Genomic DNA, 25,444 nt, shown 5'->3' with positions numbered 1-25,444 from the left:
ACACGAAAAAACGAACAACTTATTTTGACGAGTTGGCATAAGCCACAACATTCTGCAATATTCTGCAAAAGCTGAAAACGGTGTGTGGATGGCGTGATAAAATGGTTGTACTTTATCGGACCATAGTTTGTACAGACCACTCTCTTCACACTGACACACCAGCCAGACCCAATTCTCTCTCACTCTTTCAAGCTATATTTGCTATTCATATTTCGGCGTGTTCCCATTACTACCTTTATGCTTTATGCCTCATTTATGTCGGCGAGCCGCAGGTATGGGTTCGCTTTATGTTTGTGTGCTCTATTTTTTATGTATGAGATATGCTATCGCTCATTTGCACTTGTGGGACGACCTCTTGATCCGTCTCCTTCTCGCCGCAAGACACCCAGACAGTATTTTTCTTCTTTGCAGAGACAGGTATCTCTCGATTGTATCACCGCCACGGAACAGAATTTGACTTATGAGTCACAAGGTGAATTATTAATAACCTTTATCAGTTCGAAGAGACAGCAAATCCTGCTGAGAAGCACCTTCAACCGCCGTTGACACGACACAGAGATCGTGCTTTTTAATAACATAGGTAAACATTTGAGGAGACAAAATTATGTTTACTCGACTGGTAAAAGACACTCGGCCAGCGTGGATACCGTCTGTGTCAAGCACTCCATAGCTCACGGTAGCCTAGGATCGCTAGTTGAATCCACACCGGTCCTTTATGGGGGACTGGCTTGTGTAACAAATTTCTACACTTAATAAGTCAACACTGCTGTATGGATCGCTTGGTGTGAAATATTTTCCTATCCTGCGATTGTGTAAATAGCGAGTTTACCACTGACGAGAACACTATGAGAAATTGGATAGGACAAAATTTCGACTTACACAAAAAACTCTATTACAGTACGCATGCTAATTGACTAATTTTGTCACAAAACAAAAATGATCATAATTATTTTTGACCATTTTGTCACTATTTTGTCCACTGTTCGCTTCCGATTTCACTGCAGGATACAAACCACAAAAAACCACAGCGAGTGAACGAGAAAATTGTACACGTGTTCTATCAAGTAGTATTAAATCATTCCTCATTTGTTTAATGGTGTTAGCATTTTTAGCGTCTCGTGGCTCTGTTCGCTGCAAGAGTTCAACTTTTGTATGCTGTGAAAAATTATTGCTTTACGAGGATGCCATCCATTAGCTCCACGTATGTAAACTAATTTCTGCTCTCTCGCAGTAAAAAGGCAAAGGATCTGAGCACTTGTAAAACGAGCGACACCCCAAAAGGATTGCCCGAACCTTTCTTCTCGGTCAATAGAAGTAATATTGCCGTAGGTCATGGAAAAGCATTTCAGACCCTTTTCGACTTCATATTACGTATTTATCGATATCCTGACACATATTTATGCAGAAAATGATGGATACAGGATAACGATTGTACGTCAAATGAAGCGGTTTGAAAAGACTTTCAATAGTTACACATTTCAACATATTTGCCGGTAAAGCTGCAACCAGTAGAACATTCGCATTCCGTATTGTCCTACCGCATCTAAAGAATATTATTTGGCGCGTTTCTCCGGAAAGCACGTTTGAGTGAACGAGAGCTACTGTAGATGTCCAACAGATTGCATGTGGGAAATAAATTTTCCCTGTGAAAATATTTACTCTTTATTGCATTGCTGCGAAGTTTTTCCGAGAGCTGTTCTTCGGTGTTCGCTCAAGAGAACACGAACCAAGCTTTTTTTCTGTCCGTCTAGCCACGCTCAGTAGTGAGATGGAAATTATTTATGTTGTCTGTCTGCAAGGAGAGCAAAATAAATTAAATTTTACATGCTGACTGGGTAAACCACTGCCACTGGATGTTGTCTCTGATGACGTGCGCCAGAGGATGGATTGAGTAGGAGAAGCACAGCAAATCGTACATGGGTTAGTTAGTTTTCACGTGAAAAGTGACCGGGGAAATTTTCGAAAAAAAAATTATATATGAAGTAGTAGGCTGAATTGCTTAATTTGTGTACGAGCTGCTGCGTAGTTCATCCCCAATGAATTTGTTTAGGTTTTTTTTTTTTTTAAAATAGTGAATATGAAATATGTATACTAGAGTGACCATCCACGTCGTTCGTTTTTCCGAACATACTATTCAGTTAAACTCAACCAGGCTGAGAGGCTGGCGAGAAACAACCATGGATCGTGGGAACCGGAGACGACTTCTTGATATAGCCAATTCATTTAACAATACAGTCTACACCAAAAAGTTCTATCGAAAAACAAATAACTCCGATTTTGATCAAATTCGGTACACATTTTTTTGAATTGTGCCAAAATCAACAACTTTGTGTCAATGAAGGCATGGAAATTCCACAAATTCCGGACGTTATACATCTTATTTTTAGAAGATATAATGAGATTATGTCTTCAACAATGTTGCAGACCATACTTTTTTTAAAACAACTTCACTGAAGACGCAAAGTCTTTATCTTTACTATTTTAACGTGTTTGCTTGATTTTTGTGGAAGACAGCAAAGCGAATTCCTTATTATAACCTCGAAAATATCATTTTGACAAACTCGGCATGTTTCCCAAACATTCTTCTCATATCAAAATCAACAACTTTTTATACTACAGCATTGGCTTGTTTCGTGCGTTTTCGGAGTAATTAGGCAATTTTGGAAAACAAAATAGCACGTCAAATAGTGATTAATTGTTCACATTTAAATAGTTGAGTTTAAGTCAATAGTAAATAGCTCTTTTATTTGGCGCTATAACCGTATTTTCAATGTGTAATCCTCCTATGAGCGAGAATTTTCAATCGAATTTCGTTTGGGCGGATAAGATGACTGACATTCCAACTAAAGTTCTAGAGATCGCTCTTTCGAATAACTTTACGGAATATGCCAAGTTTCTTCCTTTAATACTTCAGACATTGTAGCTCGTTTTTTCATTTGGATTATAGAGGTTTTAACCTTAAGGTCATTCGCCTCTTCGGATTAGAAAAATCTCTCATGAAATTTTTTTAACCCTATGTGCGGGGTCGGGACTTGAACCCAGGTACGCTGCGTACAAGGCAATCGATTTACCAACTACGCTACGCCCACCCCTTGTAGCTCGTTCATTGTGGATGGCTCCAAATAAATCTTTTTTTAAATACCTATCTTATCAAATATCATTCATATGTGTTTGACAAAGTTCGAGAAAGTAGTTCCTATCGTCAAAATACATAACTTTCAATTGTGTACCTCTAGTATTTTCAAAGTTGTTGGACATGATATTTTTAAATAACAACTTTGTTAAACCATTTGTAACTATACCACAAATGCATTAATTTTTGTTGTGTTGATATAGCGCTTCTTATTGCAACGAGAACATGCCCATTTTTGTTCGTTCAAAAATTATTACTATTGTAACAATTTTTATTATTACTATGTTTATAAAAAATACCGTACAACTTCCAAGTCACAAAAGATAGATCGAGTAGCTTTTCTAAATAGACATATATCTTAACAATGCAAATAATTTTCTAGAAAATGCGTGTGATATTCAAGAAAACGGAAAATATAATAAGTTTCATTTAAAAAATGTAATGTGTCATTTACAAACAAATTTGAAATTGGTAAAAACAGAGATTTTGTCTTTTGTAATGGTGTTGATTAATTAAATTTTGGCAAAAAATTTGCATTGCCTGATTTGTTTCATTGCTCCATTGCTGCATTGTTCAATTAGCTTAGTGCAAAAATATTCGTATTTCAACATTTTTGGAAAAATGAACTTCCGTTATTTTTTATTCATTTTTCCTGATGGTTCTAGCAGCTGTAGTAAAATGGTTCAAGGAGAAATAGATACGATGATTCAAATGAAATCTGTGAATTTATTCGAAAATACCTCAAAATGAATACCCAATCCGTGCACAAAATAACTTAGGTTGTTCTGAGCTAAACTTTTTTTAATTTTGATACCATTTCTGCAGCTTTTAAACTACCACGTGTTCATAGTAATTCATACTATGGAGACGCATGGTATTTAGCAACTAAATTTGAAAGAATACATCACATAAATATAAACAACTAGCTAATACCCATCGCGCGTTGCTGCGACTTTCTTCGAAATAGGAGGAAAACACAATTTGTTCCTAAGCGCCATCTGGCGGGCAGATAATCCTAAACCAATAGCACACCAACACGCTCCGTTACAAACGCCTACTATGTACACATTTTTTCAGCAATCGGTTAAGCCGTTCGGGAGTCTAGAAATCATATACATACAAACATTGACTTTTATATATATAAAGATTTTATATAATGACTCACTTGAAAAGTACATTCATTGTTTTCATTTTCTTTTGTAGCATCGTGTTATCGTACGAATCACTTGAAATAACTTAACGACATGTATCAGGTTTCAAAGAAACTAATTTTGAGTTCCTTACTACAGTCTTGAATGTATTACGATTCTGACTACAGTTCTGAATATAATTCTCATCTCACAATAAGACCTTATGCCAACGTGTTGGTAACTTTTCAATCCCGTTAGAAATTATCGAATGGAGCAATCAATGGAGAGTTTTGAATTCTATCGATTTATTGATAGCACAACTCTACAGTAATGGTTTTGTTTCGTCCAGGTTGCTCAAAGTGAACAATACCCTTATAATCCCACCAAGTGTACAAATGTTGCTTATCTCCGTGAATATCTCGTTTTGATACACCTTCGGGAGCTTCATTTGCATCTAACTGTTATCGTTTGTTCACAAGTTTATCCTAGAAGACTCTATTTTCAATACAAGTAATACTTTACTTCAAGAATAGTTCAATTTCGTATCGAGAAAGAAGAGAATTACAAGTTGAAATTCGGTTCTGCTCGCTGGATTCGCTTAATGCGTGAAGAACACATTTTCCAACCTTCGATGCTTTCCCCATTGCCTTCAAATGGTTGGAAATAGTTATACGGTTGGCATTCAACCTTTCTCCAATTTCTCGACATGAAATTTGACAGACTTCCTCCGTTATATCACGAGATTTGCATTGGCCAGGTTTTTCCTCTAAGCTCACATCTCCTGAGCGAAACTTTACAAAACATTGTTGACACACTTGAACGTTTTAGGTTTTACGAACCTTTCCAAAACACTTCGCATATCTTTCGTTGCTGCTGTTGCGGATAAGTTTTTTTTTTTCTGAATAAACAAATTTACGCTTCGAAATTCTAAATAAAAACAGTTGTATTTTGAAATTCTTCACCCTTGCAAGACAATAAACCTAGAAAACTTGACGTTTATTATTTTTTATGAACTCTATACTGTCATCTACAGGATAAAATTAAAAAAAAACTCTTGCTTGCTCTGGTTGCTTGCTAATATTTGGTCGGTTGTCATAATAGCACAAGTAAAATTTTGAACGACCTGATATGTGGCCATCATCAGTTCAAGACATCATCAGTATGCGGATGCGACCTACAGTAGACTGAACTTGTTTATCAGGTAACTTTCATATTATTTCTGTTATCGGACGTCCAAAATGCGGTTGCATGGACCCGTAATTAGAAATGTTAACGTGCATTCTGCGAGAGTAACCGCCTTCCAATGATAACATCCAGCCGCCACATGATAAATAATTTTACCCACATATTCAATATAACAGATTTAAACCGCCACCGCCAATGTGTTTCACTCATTTCAAAACTTCAGAAGGAAATGGGAGATTTTCTCCAAGTGATTCAGATTGGCAACCAACTCAATCATTCAGGCTTCCACCCGTAAGGTGTCCTGAATCGTGCAATGCACGAGTTTATTCATCGTTTTCTGCAACGAAGTACTTTCGTGCATTGTAAATAGTAGAATTCGTTCATTTCATAAACTGAAGAAGGCCTCTTGGTGAACGAAAGTTTTCGTAAATTTTACATTGGTGTACATTGCACGAAGGTTATCGTTGGTAACGAAAGTATTTTTCGTGACTGAAACGGAATGTTTCGTTTGTTTCAATAAATGTTTGTGTATATTACGAACGATTTCGTTGATTGCGCGAATTCATTTTCGTTCATCGCAGAAATGTTTTCGTATTTGTTGGCATATCATTTTGGCATTGCTCCGGCTGAATATGGAACGAGCTCGGTATCTTTGTGAATTATTCCGGAAGAGAGAAAATCTCAAACTTATTCATGAAAAACCAACGAACAGTTAGCGATGGCTCAACTGAATACGATTGCATTCGTACTGATCCCATTTCTGGATCAACTGGAAGCGTAAGAGGTTCAGGGAATCTTCCTGCAACAGGCGAACACGGATACGGTTACTGACTACTTGACCGTCAAGATGATCAACAATTATCTAATATATAGTAACAACGACACAATTTCCTACCTCTATTGAAGCTCTCTTGACGTTGACGGTTTGACGAAATAAATATTACGAAGACTTTCATGTATATCAGCGAACAATTCGTTTTCTTAATGATGCCGATTCGTAATAAGCCAACGTAAGTCAATAGAGCTACGAATGATTCATTATATGTACGAAAAAATCGTATTTTTTATCAAAATTGTCTGTACGAAGCTAATTGTTAGCGTTCTCTCAGTGTATATAATCAGCTAGTAATTCTACCGCATGCGCACAAAATACACGCGAAAGTTGAAAAAACTGAGACCTTGCATTTAAAACAAACATGAATTTATCTCATAATCATATGGCAGCAGTTTCAATCGTCATATACACGTTAAGTCCCAACAAATAAAAACTGATTTATGTTTATATAAAACGACTGAGAGACTGTTATGATTATTTAAACTATAGCCTTCCTGCCCAAATGGTTTCTGCCCGATTTTCTACTAAGAAAGAGATATAACAAAGAGCACTTGCACTGATTTCAATCTAAGAGAAACCATGTTTCAATTTCGCTATGCTCTCAATAAAATTTGACATATAGTTTTATGTGAGTAAATGTTTTGTTTGCAATATTGGGTTTACATCTATATGGCGGGGCGGTCAATACCATATACTGTAGGCTGAATTGGAAACATTAAACCCAACGTATAGTAAATAAAAAATGGAAGTTACCGTTCTTCTTTTTAACAAATTCCTATAACAGTAATACAACACATTAAGGGCATTCTCTTGATTTGAAAAATCTTCATAACTTCAGTTCAAATATCGCTCCGCCTAATTGATTTAGTTTTGCGTTGCAAAACTATGTTCAATTGAAAATACACCAGGCATAACTTTTGGAAATGTTTCCATAATATATGAATAGTTATTTTAACCTCATTCCAAACTTCAAATTTAGTTCGCCGATGCCAATCTTCAACTCTTCGGAAAAGCTAAATTATTGTACGTTGCTATTGTCCCCCCTCCCCCACGATCGCTAACATTGTTTTAATGTAAAAAAATAAAAAAAGAGTACTTCCAAACCTTCTCGGTAAGCTTGCTTCCATCTACGTAACTACAGGTACCGATTAGTGCCGACCGGCGTTGGGTAGTAAAATAGGTATGTGCAATAATCGATGTAATTAACAGCACGATACAACCAGCCGGTAAATCCACCGGAAAGGCCATCCATTTTTTCTTGCTACGCGCACAAAATACTTGCGAAAATTGAAAAAAAAATAACTGAAGCCTTGCTTTTAAAACAAACACCTCGTTAATCGAAATGAGTTATGACGAGAACGGACCACCAGACGACTTTGCGGTAGTTAAGTTCCAGCTTTTGCGTCCACGTTTCACTCTCTTGCTCAGAAGTGTAATAATATTTAATAATTTTTACACTCTTTGATTCGGTTTTCCTGCACATGAAGTAGGAAAGTGGACTGAAGCGCGACGAATTACTTGATCCAATCTTCGACAGGCATCTGTATGTTCATTGGACATGCAGTGCGGCGAGGTGCGCCTGAATGGGGCCATGGGTGGCTTGTTGTGTTGTCACGTCTTTCACTTCAAACCGTATGTCCTGGTCAAGTCCAATTCACTCTCGTATGTTATGTAGGTACGTGAGCAATTTTTATTTTTCTCAAATGAATCTGATTATGATGAACTTATTATAATTGCAACGGAAAGCCAAAGTGCCATTTGTACAGGCGCTTACGGTAGGCTGATGTGTGAGAAATTCAGCTGGTTGTACGAGAGGTGAGGAAGACGTGGGCGGCAGAACATTATTGCGCTATTTAGTATTCACGCCCTCTCGTTTATTATTATTACTGTTATTACTGTTGGCGAGCAGTTTCATTCGTTTTGGCGAGTCAATTACGATGTGGATTTTCCCAGATATGTTTGCATTGCGGTTGCAGGGCGTATTGATATTTGGCATATATTATCTGAATGTGCACATCGAAGAATCGTTTGGTCAGACGTAAGAAAATATCGATAACAGCTCACGAATATTACTATAAACTTGATATACTGCCATTCCGCACAAAACTGTCCCTTGTGCATATATAGCAATAGGCCATATAACATAGGACAGTTACGCGTTATTGGTAGTCTCTAAATATTTTTCAGACGGCGGAAAACTCAATTAAACATGTTTGTATAAACTTTAACAATTCTTTATAAAAATTAACAACTTTCTTCGAATAGAAGAAACCAGCCCGTGTGAAAATTAGGTCAAAACCAAACCCAAAACTTCCGCGGCCAACAGATTTGAAACTTCCGAATATGTTTGTTGATCAGCATTGGCGGCAACCTTACCGGCGTCGTCGGTTTTCCCCCTACGAGCATGTATATGGATGTAGAGCAAGTTGGTTAGTAAGCGTCAGACGGCGGCCCAATTTGACGGGCAGTAGCGCCGCCTAAACATAACTCGCCGAACTCTGACTAGTGTGGAACGAGATTGCGATGCAGTGTGTATAACATTAACCACACTTATGCGCTATCCTCAGCCACTTCTCTTGGCGGCGGCACACCAGTTGGATTTGTTGTGCACCTTGAAGCAGCCGCAGCACTCGTCGTGGCAAGCAGATCTCCGCAAGTCAACGCACGCCTGGCCGTTTTACATTCTACATTGAGTAACACTAGTGGCGCCACCCGACGACACCATCCAATAAAGTAATATTCGTATGAGCTGGTCGCCGTGTGGAAAGCCGAGGGGACTGAGCAAAACACGGTAGAAAATTGATTTTTATAACGAATGAAGTGTATATAAAACAACGACAACCGCCGCCCGGTGTTGTACTCAAGCAGCGTAGCAAAGCTCCATACAAAAAGTTTTATGGAAAATAAAATTCAGAATAAGTATCAATAAAAGCACCATAAAAATGATAATCTCCTACTAAAGAGTCTGATTTCCGAGAGTTTAAGTTTTGCTTTACCACGATTTTCGTTCCGCTCCGGCTCTGTTGGTCTTCGCACGGCACCAAGACGATGAGTGACTGGTCATGTTTATGGCTCCATTCATGTCGCCTCTGTCGGTAATATTGGCCCTGTCTGAAATATTCTCATATAAATTTCGGATGGAATTGATTCGCTTTTGCATGTGTCTTGCAATTTAAATAACTCGGAACCAAGTCTTGAGCAGTCATCATCCACCTGCTTTCAGCGGGTCATCTGGCAGGTCGTTCTAAACTCGCGTAAACAAAGTGCTCTCCGCATGAGTGGTCCACACTCGCCCGAAATCTCGTTCTACGTTTCGTCTTTTGCATATAGCCACACTAACACGGCAGCATGAACCCACATCGGCACCACATGGCTTGATCTAAAAACGTTACATGTTTACATGCTTATTTTCTTATGTTCCATGTTGCATGCTTCACACGATATGGGAACTCGAGAACTCGCGAGGCGCTCAGCATTGGTCAGCTGTTTTTCGTATGCTTTGTGAGTGTTCGCCATCAATGGGTTACCGAAATCTTACTACAGTAACAGAGCGCTCACGATTGAATGCTTGTTTGGACACGATGACGTCACTGCCGGTGTGGATATGTGTACGTTGCAAAAATAGCGGCAGAGTACGGATTCTTTTTTTTTGTGTGGAAGCACAGGATAAAACGGACAATTTATGGGACTGGCTGCTTTTTCGTGTTTTCTTTTCGCTTGGGGTAATCAATTTTTATGGGTTTAATGCAGTACAGACTTGCGATAAGAAGGCTAATTAAGACATCACAATTGTAAGATTTCTTCAAGAATTCTAGTAAATGAAATGACGAATTATATTAATTTTACAACAGTAGAAGGTTACTTCTCTTCTAAATAGTAAAGAAGAAGCCAAGTTAATTCAAATTTTAAGGTGAGCTACACGCAGAACTTTATTTAGTCATCGATTGTATATTTTTCTAATCAGACTTTATCTGGTCTAGCTGACGTTTCTTCAGCTGTAAATTTTATACATTTTGGACACATTCGACATTCACAGCAGAATAAACGATACGGAAATAGAATGTATGTAGACTCTGCATATTTTTGTTTCTCAGTGTATGGGCGTTGGCAATAATTTATAATGTTGAAAATACCATTCGAGATCGAACTAAAAGCCCGGCATGGTAGCAGTTCCATTCGAATGTGTTGTATGTATTTCCATTTTGCTTCTATCTGCTCATTGCATGGCTACCGAGCTTAGCTCTCACAGAAAGGAAAGTGCGAAAGCTTTTCTTCTCATTCAGCGAACGGCGTGTTTGGGTTTTGCCGAGCTGATAAAAGTGCACCAGCGGCAACTCTAGTTTGACAATATTTACGACCACAACCTGGTATGACGGAACAGGTTTGCAGGTATTTTGGCTTTGTTGTTTGTTTTTTTTATGTACGATCATGTGATATGCAAATGTGCCGTGCCTTCCAAATCGCTCCGTTTCGGTTGATTGCGTATATATTTGCGATGTTTGTTTTACATGCCGGCTGTCGCACATATCGTTGGCACCGCATTAAAAAGATCAAAATGAGTAACAAGCGGTGGAATCTCACACTACACTATGTAACATGTGCAACCGAGTAAGACCTTGCATCAATGGCAGTTTCAAGCGGCCATGTGGTTTCAACTTGATATTCAATATGTGCACACAAATGAAGATTTTTTTTCGGATGTGATTAAGCAAATAAATTATATTTCAACTGCCAGCTCCACTCGAGAGACCAGGCGAGAAAAATAATGCACCACAGGTTCCGCGAATGTTCACCAGAGGATTGTCATACTCGGGTATGGAGAAGAAGAAGAAAAAGGAAATGACGATCAAATTCAAAAACCTATAAATCTTACTTACATGACATTTTTCGCGGTAAGGATTCGCGACTGCTCACCTCCTATCCGGACTTGATTTCAGCCCAGATTAGCAGCGCCCAAGAAGTTGAAAGCTGAAAACGTGGAATTTTATTGTCACTGTCCCGCGCGAGCGAAGGCGAATAGGAGGCATCTCAGACATGTGTTACAATTGCTTTCTGCTGGAATATGAGATAGTTTGGTGGTTATATGTTTTATAACCACGGAAAGTTAAATGGAGTTGTTTTCCATTTGATAGGAACGCCATTGTTTATTGCATGTTTACATACGGTACCGACAACTCGCAAAAAATTAATACAATTTTCAACATTTCCAGTAAAACCGGATCGATTCATACTTTTACTCAATTTGGAATGCATTGAATTGGACAATTACAACTATTCTAACATATTATTTGTCAATGTTTTACTTTGAGGGGGGTAAGGGTTACAGCGCGAAAAAAAACTTTCTTTGCGATTTTTTAGAAATTTGGGTGAAGCGAATTGATAGAAAATTTGGTACATTATAATGTATCATTTCAATAACATGCTGTAATTTTTCTATGCAAAAATATCGACAAACGACTCGGCGACGAAGCTTTTTGTAGCACGTTTCTGGAAAAAACAAGATTTGCGGTGTTAACTGCCATTCAAGAACTAGCCAATTTATTTCAAACTTTGCATACTCATTCTATGTAAAAAGTACCTAATCTCTACGTTGAATTTTCGAGAAAATTTTTCAATAACGGGGGTTTTTTACTCATAAAATGCCGAAATTTTTCGTGAAAAATAGTAATTTTTATTTCAAATAGGTAAGGGGGGACGTCTTGTGTAAAGTGCTCAAATCGAAAATAATTTAGATTTTGAAGACAAGGCATGAATGAACCTCTTGTGTAACGTTAAGGTTTATTTAAATATTCGTCATGTAAGAAAAAACATTTTTTCATTCGTTTCAAGAGTAGACGTCCAACCATTTCCATGTCGAGGAGCGTCACGGCGGACATGATAATACTTGATAAAATTGTCTGAAACAGGAAATTCAATAAAATTTATAAAACTTGTAGTTGCTCGATGAACCAAAAAAATAGAAAGAAGTTGGAATTTCGGAAAATGGCATGATAAAATCCGAAAAATCTCATATTTTAAAGTAAAATTTGCTCACTTTTTTTAAAATACTGGTGAGAATTTTTTTTTTTCAGTTCTCCGTGTTTCATCGATTGGCTACACATATTATGCATTCTCATTGAAAAAACTGAAGTCAATCCGTTGAATAGTTCTTGAGTTGTCGTTGTTTCCACCAATTTTAAAAATTCGGTTTCGGAGAACGGTCGATCTGCGAGTGTGACAACAAATACGCGCGAGAAACACCTAGCTGTTTAAAACAAAAGGAGTTCGGCGTGGCCACTGAGACTGCGCGAGACTATTCTGGAAGTTTAATATTAACAATTAAGCGAATAAAATAACGATTTTTTTTATTTACTACACCAAACGCCTCCCGTAAGAGAGTCGTTTCGTGCGACACTTGTTTTCTGAACTTTTCCGTGATTGTTGGGACAGATGCATATTTATTATTTGGCTTGTCTTTTCACATCGAAAAATTCAAAGAGTGTGTTTATCAAGTAACCCGTGCCCACAACTGGAATTAAGTTGAAATATTAAATAATTACTTTTTAGCATCCTTTTGAAAATAAATTTCCATCCATAACGGGTACAAATCTAACAAATTTAATCTAACAAAGCACAATTTAAAATTGAAAGTATCGGAACAACATAAAAGAGAAATTTTAACGCCATTTTAGTAGAAATCAAAATTAATATGGAATAGAATTAAATGGCATTAAATTATTAAATTCTACTTAGAACTTATAAATTAACAACCTGCCTTAAATCCCTTTAATCCCACGGGTCGCTTGATTTCTTCATTGTGAATAGTAGTCCAAGTTGCGTAATGAGCCCCAGTTTGTTCGCTGTACAATCAAACAATTCTAATGCGGAAGCAATGCAGCGGAAAAGTTACTGAACCGATGCGTTTTAAAGTTCGGGTTTCCATCGCAAGATAATCAAAATGATAAGAGCGACACTATTTATTCTAGTGAAACGGTTCCCGCGTTGTGGTGAATAGTTTTTCTGCGTTTGTATTTCTCTACACTTCAAATCAACAAGCTTCCAATAGAACCGGTTTATCTTCGTCTTCGGGACTGGAATACAAAAATTGACTTATTCAAATGAAAAAAAAATCCCCACCATTCCACGCAAACACATCCGCTGCCTCGCTCATACACAGCAACCCAAAAATAAAAAATTCGTATTCGCTGTCGTAGGAGCGACATACTCCGTCCGAAAGAAGATTCATTTTTTCATATATGTTAATTTTACCGCCTTCCCAGTACGCTTTCCTTGCCACTCCTGGGAGAGAGATGGGGAATGGAAATCAAGAGTGCGCTGTCTTTTCAGCGGAAAATTTATGGGTCCACATCCAACCATTTTTATTGCTTCATTTTATCAAACATGATTTAGAGTCACAAGGTCCCACAGCAATGCAGCGCCCCTTCCGCTCGCGACAAGCATACGCCCCTCTTCTACAAATTTGCTGCCGATGGCTGCGTACTGCGTCACGCTTAGATAACCGAGGGGTTATCCCATTTATTCGAATAGCCGTTTCAATAACTGGCTTTATCTTGATGCTCCTTTTATCCTGTCTGGCCTTATTTTGTAGCTGTGATCTTTCGATTCACGAAAACACTCTATATCATCGGCTTATCCATCGGAAACCGGCAGCAGAACAGCTCGGCTGCAACAGCTCAGGCATACCACGTGATGTCACTCGAATCAAAACATGAAAAAACGAACGAAAATGCCTAAAAATATTTTTTTTAATTTGAACACAGCAATATTAAGATATCAAGCCACGGGGAAACAGCGAAGAAATAAAAACGTCCATGTTTCCAACAGCGACTTGGTCTCGTTGAAACAAATCAAGAAATTTATTTGTTCTTCCATTCGACTGATGGTCTGGGGCATTAAATGGCTAAAATTCAAAGCTAATTGGATGCATTCGTTTGTAGTCCAATCAGATGGATTTCTAACAAGAATGTATAGGAATAATTGAAATCATTGCGAATGACGGATGACTTGCATTTCCAGTGTTTTTGTGACTTTTATTTATTTAGAATAAAGTGGTATCTTTGAGCCTAATTGGTAATAAAACGCACAGTGAAAAAGATTAGCTTTCTCGGGAAGGTTGCGATTTCAAAGAAGCCAGTATATACTGAACAAGTGTTTTATTTCCCATTCACCATTCTCCAACATCCTGGGAGGCTACAGATCTGTCTGGCTATATTTTCATCCAGAAGGAATAAGTTAATTGCCGAAATAGGGTTGACTATTTTTTTTATGTTAGCGGTCAGCCTTCCGGATTAATTTGCCTGTGATTACTTTTATGCAGATTAAACCGAGTCTGTGATAATTATGCGTTTCACTCTGAGCGGGTTTTCCCCTTATATTTAACTCCAGTAGTCCGGAAAATTAATGGCTTTGATGGTATAGAAATGTTCACAAATATTTTCTTTTTATTCTTCCGTCGAAAGTTGTATCAGATACCAAAATCCAATGCTACTCATAAATTTCTTTCGAAAACCACGTTGAAATACACGTTTTGTTTAAGAATTAATATTTCATGTAAATTACCTGCAATTATGTTGGTGCACCTGTGCGCACACGTCTTACGTTGAGCGCCCACCCTCAGCAAGCAAACACGAGTCTGTTTCGTAGTCAAGTCGAAGCCCCCAGTCAGCCAGCCAGCGTCGGTATTACCTAGGATTTATAGCATTTTTGAGCATCCGAGATCTCCGGACCGACGCTTTCGATGTTGCTGCTTTTAGTTCGACGTGGCAAATAAAGGAAGACTGTACGTACACACGTTTAATATGGAGATTTTCTTCAAGACGTGATTTTTCCGTCCATCGTTCTCCCTTTGCCGGCATCTTCTCTCTGTACCGGGTTTCTTTCCAGAAAACGGCTAAAATTTATGAACGACGTGCCACGGCCCGGGATTGAAAGTCTTACCTCCGGAGCTGGAAAATGCGCGCGACGAAGTTTTCGGTGGCACGGGAAAAGATAAATGAAGATTAATTGTAATTCATACTCGATTATGTACGGCAAACTAATTCGTCACTTGTTTTTCCATCTATTTTCAGGTAAGAGATACTCAGAATCTCTTGCGGGCACACTTCTTCCAGATTGGATAGGTAAGTCGCTTCTCTTTTTTCAGTTTCTTTATATATAAGTTTAGTATAAATTCAGTTGAATAGTTTAAATATTTATATACTTTAGTGATATAATTTGCGGTTATAAGTTGCGTTTGGTAGTTTTGATCATTGTATTGAAGTATTTCTTTAATAGCTTGCTTTCAATTTTTTAATTTTATTTCCTAATAACGGATTATATCTCATTACTTCTAGTATTCTTATTGATCTATGTAAAAACTACACCTTTCAAGGTGATATTTAAATTTTTGAATCACTAGAAGTAATACTTGAAGGATATGATCTTGTTGCTAGGAGTAAAATGGGGTGAAAATAACAAAAGAGAATATAAAGTAAAACATAAACTAAGATGTAAAAGCGGCGTAGCTATTTGTTTCCCTAGTAAACAATTTAGTAGCTAGTATCGATTTGTTTTAAAGGAAGTATATATACAAATTATTATAAAGGAGCTCTTCACTCATTGAATAAAAACTAGTGCAAATCTACGTTCCTGTCACTTATTCAAACCTTTGCACTTTACGATATATGTTCATAGTTGATTCGATCTGAATCATCTTTCCGCCGAATATTATATCTTGGTTATTTTTCCAAAAAGTTCAAATCAAATAGTACTGATATCATAATTACACTATAGTTTTATATTTAAAGTAAATTTAAAAGTTATCAAGAGAGTATCGACATTATTATCTTTAAAGAACAAAATAATATCCACAAAATGCTGTGAATAAACGTATTTACGTCACTTTTGCATCAATTTTCTTATTGAAAATTTAGTAATACAATGTTCATACGTTTAAGGTATATTCCAGTGACACCCCTATTGCTCCTAATAATTCTTTTTTTTTTTAATTTCATGGGGTCAGACTACATTCACTAAAAGGAACATACTGAGCAATTCAAATAAAGTAAAATTTGGAAAACAAAAGTAAATGATAAATTTTTACCAACGTGAATAAAAATCATGCATCAGTCTTGTAAATAACTTTGTTGGATTAGTCTGAGCCCTTCAATTAATAATAATTTTCCATTACGCCTTTTAATTTAACCTTACTAATCCACTGCTGCCAAGTGTGTCGCCCGTACGAAGAAGAAATTTCATATATAACTTACATATACGTACCGTTTTTTATTAGTAATATAATAGCTGCAATAAATGGTTTTATCCCTAATTAACAAAACGTGTATACGCAAAGGTGAAAAGTATCGACATCCCATTAACGAACTGCACGATTTAAGGTGGGTGTTTTGTGTAAGGAAGTTTAAAATATTGGTACGATTCAATCATTCGTTAACCCAAATTCGTGACATTGAACCTATTGGTTGGTATATAAATATTCCTAATACAAGCGGGACCCGGCAACGATAAATAAATGAAAACAAATTTTGTACTTAAGACAAAACAATCGACTTCAATCGAATTTCTTTAATAGCATAAAGGAAGGTGGAAAAGAAATCAAAGCAACCAGCACAGCAAAGCGTGCGAAGGAAATTGTTTATTTAAACAAGACCAAACACACGAGAGAGCGCGTACCGAAAGCGACGGTGCATTCGTGCTGTGAAGCGAGGCGCCACTTAAACACTTTTTGGAGTAAACAAACACTTAAAACGGTTATATAACTGTTTACTTTACTGCTGGCCGCATCTTTGTATTCCCTTTGCTTGCAATCTCGGAACGGCGCTGGACACGTCTGTCCCAGGAAACGACGCATAGTTCCGTACGGCGGTCGCCACTGCGTACTCTTTTCGATTGGTCTATAATAGAATTATATTTATTTGCTCTGGAAGGTGGTCGGTATTGGAGACAAATTTCTACAGTTTGTTTTTAGCAGTCACGGTATTTTTGGGAACATGTGATCAAATGGACAATTCAGTAGTGTTTGTCAATCTGTTCAAGTCAACACGAATTATATAGCGCTATAAGTCTTGTACAGTGGAAAGCAATTTGATGTTATGATTTGATTGAAACGTTGATGTTAAATGTGAATATTAGTATCTTCTTATCATCCTTGAACGAAGCACCTGTGTTTTAAATATTGTCGATGAAATTCAATAATCAATTTGATCCACACTTCTTTGAATTTACGAAAATGGCTAAAATTGGTTCATGGAAATCAAACATAGAACGGGGTCTGTCAGCATTGCTGTTCACCGTTGAACTCGGGGCAGTGGCGTAGCCAGAAACTTGGCTTACGGGGGGGGGGGGGGTGTTAAAGAAATTCGTTGAATTTTCGAAACTGTCTAAATTTAACTTAAGTTTGATAAATTAGTGAAATTAAAGATCTAAGAGAATCTAATCTAAGAGATGCTTTTTTATAATTTCTTTTATAATATGTAAAATTTGACAAATGCAAATACAAAGTGAACTTTTAAAGTGGAATAAATATTCAAAAACTTTTCTAACTGTCAGAGTCATAAAGTTTGAGTTTGTGCAACCACTCCTGGCTGCTACTCCGTTATCGATCTGGACTAGTTGAAGTTGCACAGGGAATCAGTAGATAATTATGCTTGAGAGTAGCGAAACATCTTTGAATGTACAACTCTTGATAATCTCAAAGTGTTTATTGATCAATACCGGCGCAAGCCGGGCCCGAACTCAGATCCCGGAAGGAATGTTAGTCCGATGCTTGCTTTTGCTAGAGGTCGTATATACTACTGCGCACTCCTCAAGTATCACGGGAGGAGGACATTTATTAATAAGTATAGGGATGCGATTCGACTTAATGTTCTAGTTATTTTCCATCAGCCTATTTCCGCTACGAGACCAAAGACTGACACCAGAGAGTGACTACAGATTTTTTTCACCTCAGAAATATCTCAACGACCTCGGCTGGGATTGAATCCAGACCAACAGGGATGGCACACTTACCTCTCGGCGCCGTTTCAACCATTGGCGGCGCCATTTTTCTAACGGTCAAGATCATATCATTTCGAAACCATAAACTTTGAAGGTTTAACAACCTCGAAGAAACTTAAAATAAAAAATATAAAAACCGCTTCCTTTGATATAATAATGTTAGTGATTAATTCTCCTAGAAGTAATCATGGAGAAAATATTCTTCAAAAATAGTAAGGGTCTTGGTGTTTTCAGCAAAGTTGTTGATAATGTCCACTACACTTTTCTCGCCCCATGCAATAAAGTTTTTTGAAATAGCATTTTCAAACACTTTGCTAAAATCATTAAATATCGAACTAAATTAGTTTGAAGAATAAATGCTTTATATATTACTTCCAGGAGGATTACCCTTCAAAATTAGTTTATAAGAAGAGGTGCTACTTTACGTTGTAATAGGGTAATTTGGGGACACAGACTAAGACTACACAGAAAAAAATATTTTGTAATTTTAAGTTTATTTTCATGCACATATTTGGAGCATGAATATAAATGTAAAATTCAGTTCCAACAAAAATCCACACGACTTGTCGTGCTTTCTCCAACGAATTTAATTATAATTCTACAGGTGGATTGAAAATTGCAGTTCCTTCAATCGGAAAACCAATGCACTTCAATGTATTTTTTACTCGCTTATTGCTGTAAAATGAATGACATGTAATATTACACGAATGAAACTGTAAAATTGTATGCTTTTTGATGCTCCAATTGAGTGCAGTGATTTTAACGTAATTTTCAATCAAAGTTTTGATTCAATCCTTGTATGTTTACATTCGTATTGATTTACATGTCGTTTAAATTTCATTATTTTTTTGTGTGTATTTAACGTATAATATTTGGGAATAGTCTATGTTGAAATATATACTTGTATTGATTTGAGTTAATAATAATCTCCAAAACTAACCGTTTGATTCGGTGTCTAGTATATTTTTGTATTCGATTTATGTTGATGTATCGAAGTACCCCGGGTTTCCGTCAATACATGATCAAATCTACGAATAAACAGTTTACTTACGAAGTTCTCAGCACACGCATTATTATCTTGAATAATACCATCAAAGTAGTATTAAAAAGTGTAAATGAAAGCCAAAACGACAAAATTTGCTTCAATAAACCCCTTTTAAATATATTAGAATATAAATGTTGGAGCGTAAAAATCCGACTAGAGTTCTTCGGTGTAGGGCGTCGGTTAAGAACATTCAGCATAAAACCATACAAAAAAGTTGTTTTAACAGAAATTTTTTGGACGACTTCTAATGCTGCAAACGAATTATTTGTTTTTAACCGGTTTTTATAGTGAAGATTTATCCTTGCCGACTTTGTCGGGGTTCTGTCCTTCCAACTTTCATTTTCGGTCGTTCATATAATAACGTATGCGGAATAAAAATTGGACAAAATTCAAAAGGCAATTTTTTGAAGAAAAATCGTTATTAAATTTTCTCTCACATTTGTCAGATTATTAATTTAATGTTAAAGAAAATTGAGCTTTACGACAGTTTGCAGGAACTTTTTGCATAAGAGTCGAAAAAGTTGATGTTGGCTTTTTCTTGATTTCTTTCTTTATTTTGATTATCAGATGTTTGATAATTTTAAGTCGAAAATTTTCGACATATATTCTCCACTTCAAATTAGCCCAGAAATCTTCAATTGGACGTAGTTGTGGCACATTTGGAGGGATATCAGTTTTTTGTACAAAACATTTATCATGAACCTCTATTGTGTCCAAAGTTTTTTTTTGGAATAACAGCTAGGTGCCAGATTAGGCGTTCGCTACCATTTTGTTTACATGGTATCTCCTAGCTGGTCGAAATCAAGATTTGATGTTGACATTTATGGTGCCTTGCGCAGGGTTGCATTTTTGTTTTAATACTGGAAACGTTTCCAAATTTCATTTCGCATACCTTATTCAGATCAAAGTTGCGAATGTGTTTAGAAGTTTCTACAATCGAATCTAGATAACTCTGGCTTTCTTTGAAAACGTTACTTTACACGAATAAAATAATATTTCTTTCTTCACCAACGAAAATTTTTCATTTGATTGTTTGATGTTGCATGCCACGAAAAATATGCTTCCATCGATTGCGATCAATAAATTATCACTAATTTATACCCGCCACAAGATTGAACACCGGCGGCTCTTTTCTTCCATCTTTATTTCAGCACCATTCCGTTAAGATCTAGTCAAAAGATCAATCAGCACTGTTTACGTTTCTCATCTTTCAACTGCTGCTGTGGGTTTATGTGCTGGGGGGATAAATTTCCCTCTCCCCTAGTAGCCAATGCGATAGCAGTCGAGATATTATAGCCAGGCGTCGCTTCCTCCTGCAGTACGTTTGCCACTATTTTTCGTGAATGAACCGTTACACAATCAGAAGGCGACAGGTTGGCAAATCGCGGAGGTACACTTGAGAAAATCGATTTTTGTTTGTTTCTCCCTCATACTTCAATCGATAATTCGATCGTGGTGAAGCTTGGCTGGCCGATATTTAACTTCTAAGGAGTACAACGGCAGAAAACAATCGAAACCACATTCCAGGTGGAGATGAGAAGAGATTCTCGATTTATTTTTATCGATTCACAATACATGCTGGTCTAAAAGGTTCCATGGCTTTTGAGCAGAAAAGTTAACAGCGTGTAGAATAATTTGCCGTACGTGCTTTATCATATACTTACCATAGAAAGCGAATGAGTGCAGTGGAGTTATCCACTTGAATATATTTGTATCTGTTAACTGAGCAGCTACAACAACCCGAGATAAGAAAACTGGCGTTTAACAATTTATTTATTCTGCTGATCAAAAACTCTACGCATCAACTAATAAAACCATTTAAATCTGTATACAGTAAGAATATTGTACTCAATAGTGATTCATAAAATACAAAGTGCCTTTTTGAATACAACTTAGAGCAGCAGCTTGAATTATCTTTGAGATAGTATTATTTACTTGTTTTCATAGAATTGATAAAATTGATTAAAATCGAGATTAATCGAAATTAATGAAACAAATAAAAGCGTAAAAATATGCTGATATAAGATGAATGTCACTAAGAAACACAAGGCAGTATACAAATCGCTAAACAGCTAAAGCATACAACATATTATTGTTTACTATGAAATGACGGTAAACATTTTTGCTAATCCCCATGCTGTTCGAAAAATGCATACAAGATAGGCAAAAGGGACGTAATAATTAAAAGCAACCAGCGCACTTCAGAACAATTACCATAAGGGAGTAAAACAAACAATAAACCACTTTTAAACAACCTGCAATAATCATTAAAGTTCGACTTCTGTTCAACTGTGAAGGCATTTATAACTCCTTTGCACCTTTAATTACCCTACATTTTGCCGCTCATGAGAATCTTACGGACCAAATCCACCAGAGTAAAGCAATAAAATACATAAACATCGGCACAAGAGAATTCATGCTACCTCGAGCTCAGGGATCCTCACGAATTGTGCGATTTTTAAATGGACTTCCAACGTACACACACGTGAACCGATTTGCAAACACACATCGCAACTCAAACAAAACCATAATAAAGTAGAAAATCAGCAAGTGAATAATAGCATCATCACCACCACCTGCAATAACAGCAACAACAGCAGTAAAATAATGGCTTTAACCACGCCCTAATGTATTTTATTTTTATACCTCTCTCATTTATGCTCGACTTTTTTTTGCTCACGAATAATTTCTTTTCGAGCAGTCCCACTAATACATCAACATAATGTGTTTCCCTCACTCACCATCCTCTATCGAATGGCCCCGCTGTTGTCTGTTCCTGCGAAAATCCCACCAGCAACTTGGATGGAAATAAAGCAACGCCGATCAGAAGCCGTACCACATAAACCATTGGCAGGAGTGCAAAATTCCGATGGATCTCCAGCTCTGGTTCGTTTTGCTGAGCAAGAAATGTCCATACATCAAAGGCTTCCCGAACATCCCGAATCCCAGCAGCGAAACGTTCGAATCGGACTCGGTGTATGGTGAAAATGGAAAATCACTTATCCACATATATATGGCTAAGGGAGATTTCCCCTCTTCTATACTCCACCAGCTAGATCAAAACCAAGGGGATATCTGTGGTCGCAGTTTCGGAAGGGACCTACTTTTGTATGTATGCTTGCCGTGGTTGTATCTGGTATTGCAGCCTTGATGGTGCGGTTCCAGCACATCGAGAGCAATGCTCTGTAAGAAGTTGGATGATTTATGTGTTGACATAGTTTAATTCTTTTTGCCCCCGGATTCCTCCAGTGCGTTGGATCCTCGCCGAATCCTATCCATTGTGGGAGATGGGCCGACGAGCGTCGAGAATAGGGACCGAAAAATCCATACATGGCCCTGCAAAAACTGTGTCGCCAGAGGGATTGCGGTTTTTCCCTTGCCGTTGTCAGCATTAAAGGTGAACGTTTGACACCAGTAAATGAAAAACACCATATTTCGCCACCGAACGTCTCCGTGGTCGCTGAAGGTTATTTTGAGTTATGCGCTCGGAAACATTTGGTAAAAACACATTTGTTAGGTAATCATAAAATTCGATTCACTAGCACTCATCAATCAGTAGAACAATATTATGTGGTAGGATTCGGAACACCAGATTAGAGTTGGTTTTGATTAACACAGATCAATAATATTGTTTTTCGGTTGTTGAAATTTGGATAATGGCGAAGTGTTTGTTAATTTTGAATTGCACTCAGTTTTCAAAAAACATTATCTTTCAAACTAAAAAATGTGTACGGCTTGCAAAAAAATAGGTATCCCAATTCACATGATTTTAATTTTAAAACATGTAAAAATATGTGTCGTTCACCGTTTCCTAGTGTTTTCAGTTGAGTATTACTTTGAAAGAGTAAGATGTGTTCTTTAAAATACATTTAATTTTCAATTTTGTTTTCTAGGTATATTGCCATGAAAAGCCATTTTGGACCTTCATCTAAAAAATGTGATCTTTCCGCAATTTCTGAATTAAGGAAGCAATTATATTGTTGACACGAAATGTATTCGTGCGATTCGCTTCAATTTTTTCGAAGACGCGCTTAGACAAAAATCTTATAAATTTAGGCTAAAAAATTGAATAGCTTGATGACATGCATAATTGTAAATTTCATAAACCACTATTTTTACTCCACAATGATATCTTTTACGAGTGTTAGCAATCTTTAGAATATGCCGCTGCACACCAAAAGAAATTAGCTAATCGTATTTAAAATAACTTGAATGTTAAATTAAATGCTACACGACACTAGTCCGCCATTTTGTGTATTGTAAGATTGAGTGATGAAAAAAGTATTAATTTTGGTGTGACTGGAACTTTTTTAGTAGGCAACGGTAAGTTACGAATTTGTACTTAAATATCTTCAATGTGGTGAATATATGATCAAAGTAATATGAAATCAATATATATTGGCTTTTTGAAACAAAATATTGAGTTGAATTTAAAACTTGACGAATGACAGTTTCAAACTGAAATGGGCGTTTCTCGTATTTGGTTTAGTTCAACAAATATTTCTGTTTGCATTTTAAATAGAAACATTGTTGGAATAAAATAAAATTTGTTTAATTAAACTGATCCCTTTGTTAAAAACCAACAGAATCTTTGCTAAAGATTTTTTTGTTTTCTCGAATTTGATTGTTCATATTTTGTTGTTTCAAGCGAAATATTTGTTGAAATTACTGAAAAGCCAATTTGATAGTACTTTCAAATAACAGTAATGATTGAATCAGACCTGTTTCACTCTATCAAACAGGAAAATTGTCACTAAAAACCACAATTTGTTCATTTTTATTAATGTTATTCTGCGTGTATATCTAGGTATGAATAAAACGAAAACATTGGCAATATAACACATGAATCTTCAAAATACCCATAATAGCTACTGGAAAGTTTACAGAAAATGCGCTAAATAAACTAAATCGCAATGTATAACCGCCGACGGTACAGTTACATTTTGAAAATCGTTCTGAATAAAAATCTTTCATTACAATCAAAATGAAATAATTAACTGCACCGTATTGTGGAGTGACCAGCCTCAGTTTTAGGGTAAATATTGTACTTGATTATCATTTTTTGCTGTCGTTAATATTGAAATAGTTATTTTACCCTATCAGTTTCCTAATTATAAAAAAATATCACAAAATGTTCAAATATTGACAGGTTCCCCCTAGCGCCTATATTATTTAATACGATCACACTTTTGAAAACTTTCAGCACCTAGAAGCAGATTTAGTCTTTTTCGATTTAATTGATAATGGCTGAAACAAAATTAAATCCATTTTGTATAGTGACGTCACGTCAACCATACACCGATCGAAAGTCACAAGTCGGGCAGTTCGTGTTGGTGCGATTAATCCCGTCATGTTGGTATTGGTGAAAACGCGAAAAGTTATGGCGTCGTTCGGTTTTATCGCTCGTTTGCCAATAAATCCTGCTTCTCGCCGAGCATTTGCTTTAGACTACTAAACTCTCCATTATCACACTGCACTTTGCATAATAACACTCATCTAAACTTCCACTGGTTTGGGGGTAGTTTCCTTTATATTATCACTAGTAAAAAGCCAATAAAACGCAACCACAATAACTCCACCGTTTGTTCGTCTGATTACTAAAGCAGCATATGCCGGCAGCATCAACAAACCATAAAAAGCGGCGCGTCATGATAAAAACAAAACATAAAACCTGTCCACGAGAGAGATAGAGAGGGTCTTCATAGCATTTCGATTCGTGTGAGAGCGGACATGCAATATGGCTGGTTTCGTTAAGTTTCTCTATCTCTTTTTCCCACTACTGTTCTCGCCGCTCTCGTGCAGACACACACACGCACACAACCAACTAGCAGTTTCGTCAAGTCGTTTTGCCTGCTCTCTGGAGAGTATTTAGAAGCTACCGGTTCGCCAGTGGAGCATGGCAGCCATAACTCAATCCTACTGTTTGTGGGTGTGTGTGTGGAAAATAAATCTAAATTCAAGGAATACATATGCGAAAGGAAAAACGCTTGCGCACGTACAATCAAAGCGAACTGTGTAAAATATAGCGCTGTATCAACGCTAATAAAGCAATGGAATTCTAGGTTCGAAGTATTCGAGGTGCATGATACTTCTGACTTCCTCAACGCTCAGGTGAAACAACGCGA

At 36.8% G+C, this 25,444-nt stretch overlaps 1 protein-coding gene across 2 annotated transcripts in view; it reads left to right on the top strand.

Annotated features, from left to right (window-relative positions):
* The window catches only part of LOC131676510 (homeotic protein ultrabithorax), a 99,901-nt gene that overhangs the window by 16,579 nt on the left and 57,878 nt on the right, over window positions 1-25,444 (top strand). Inside the window, exon 2 of one of the 2 annotated variants that reach the window (XM_058955579.1) lies at window positions 15,352-15,402. The exons of the other annotated variant lie outside the window; for it this stretch is intronic. Within the exon in view, the coding sequence (XP_058811562.1) occupies window positions 15,352-15,402 (51 nt within the window). The remainder of the gene's footprint in view (window positions 1-15,351; window positions 15,403-25,444) is intronic. 2 annotated transcript variants of the gene reach the window in all.

The sequence above is a fragment of the Topomyia yanbarensis genome, chromosome 1 (genome assembly GCF_030247195.1).
Source record: "Topomyia yanbarensis strain Yona2022 chromosome 1, ASM3024719v1, whole genome shotgun sequence".
NCBI lineage: Eukaryota > Metazoa > Arthropoda > Insecta > Diptera > Culicidae > Topomyia > Topomyia yanbarensis.
Note: the sequence above shows the minus strand (reverse complement) of the source record. Positions and strands in the feature narration are given on the sequence as shown.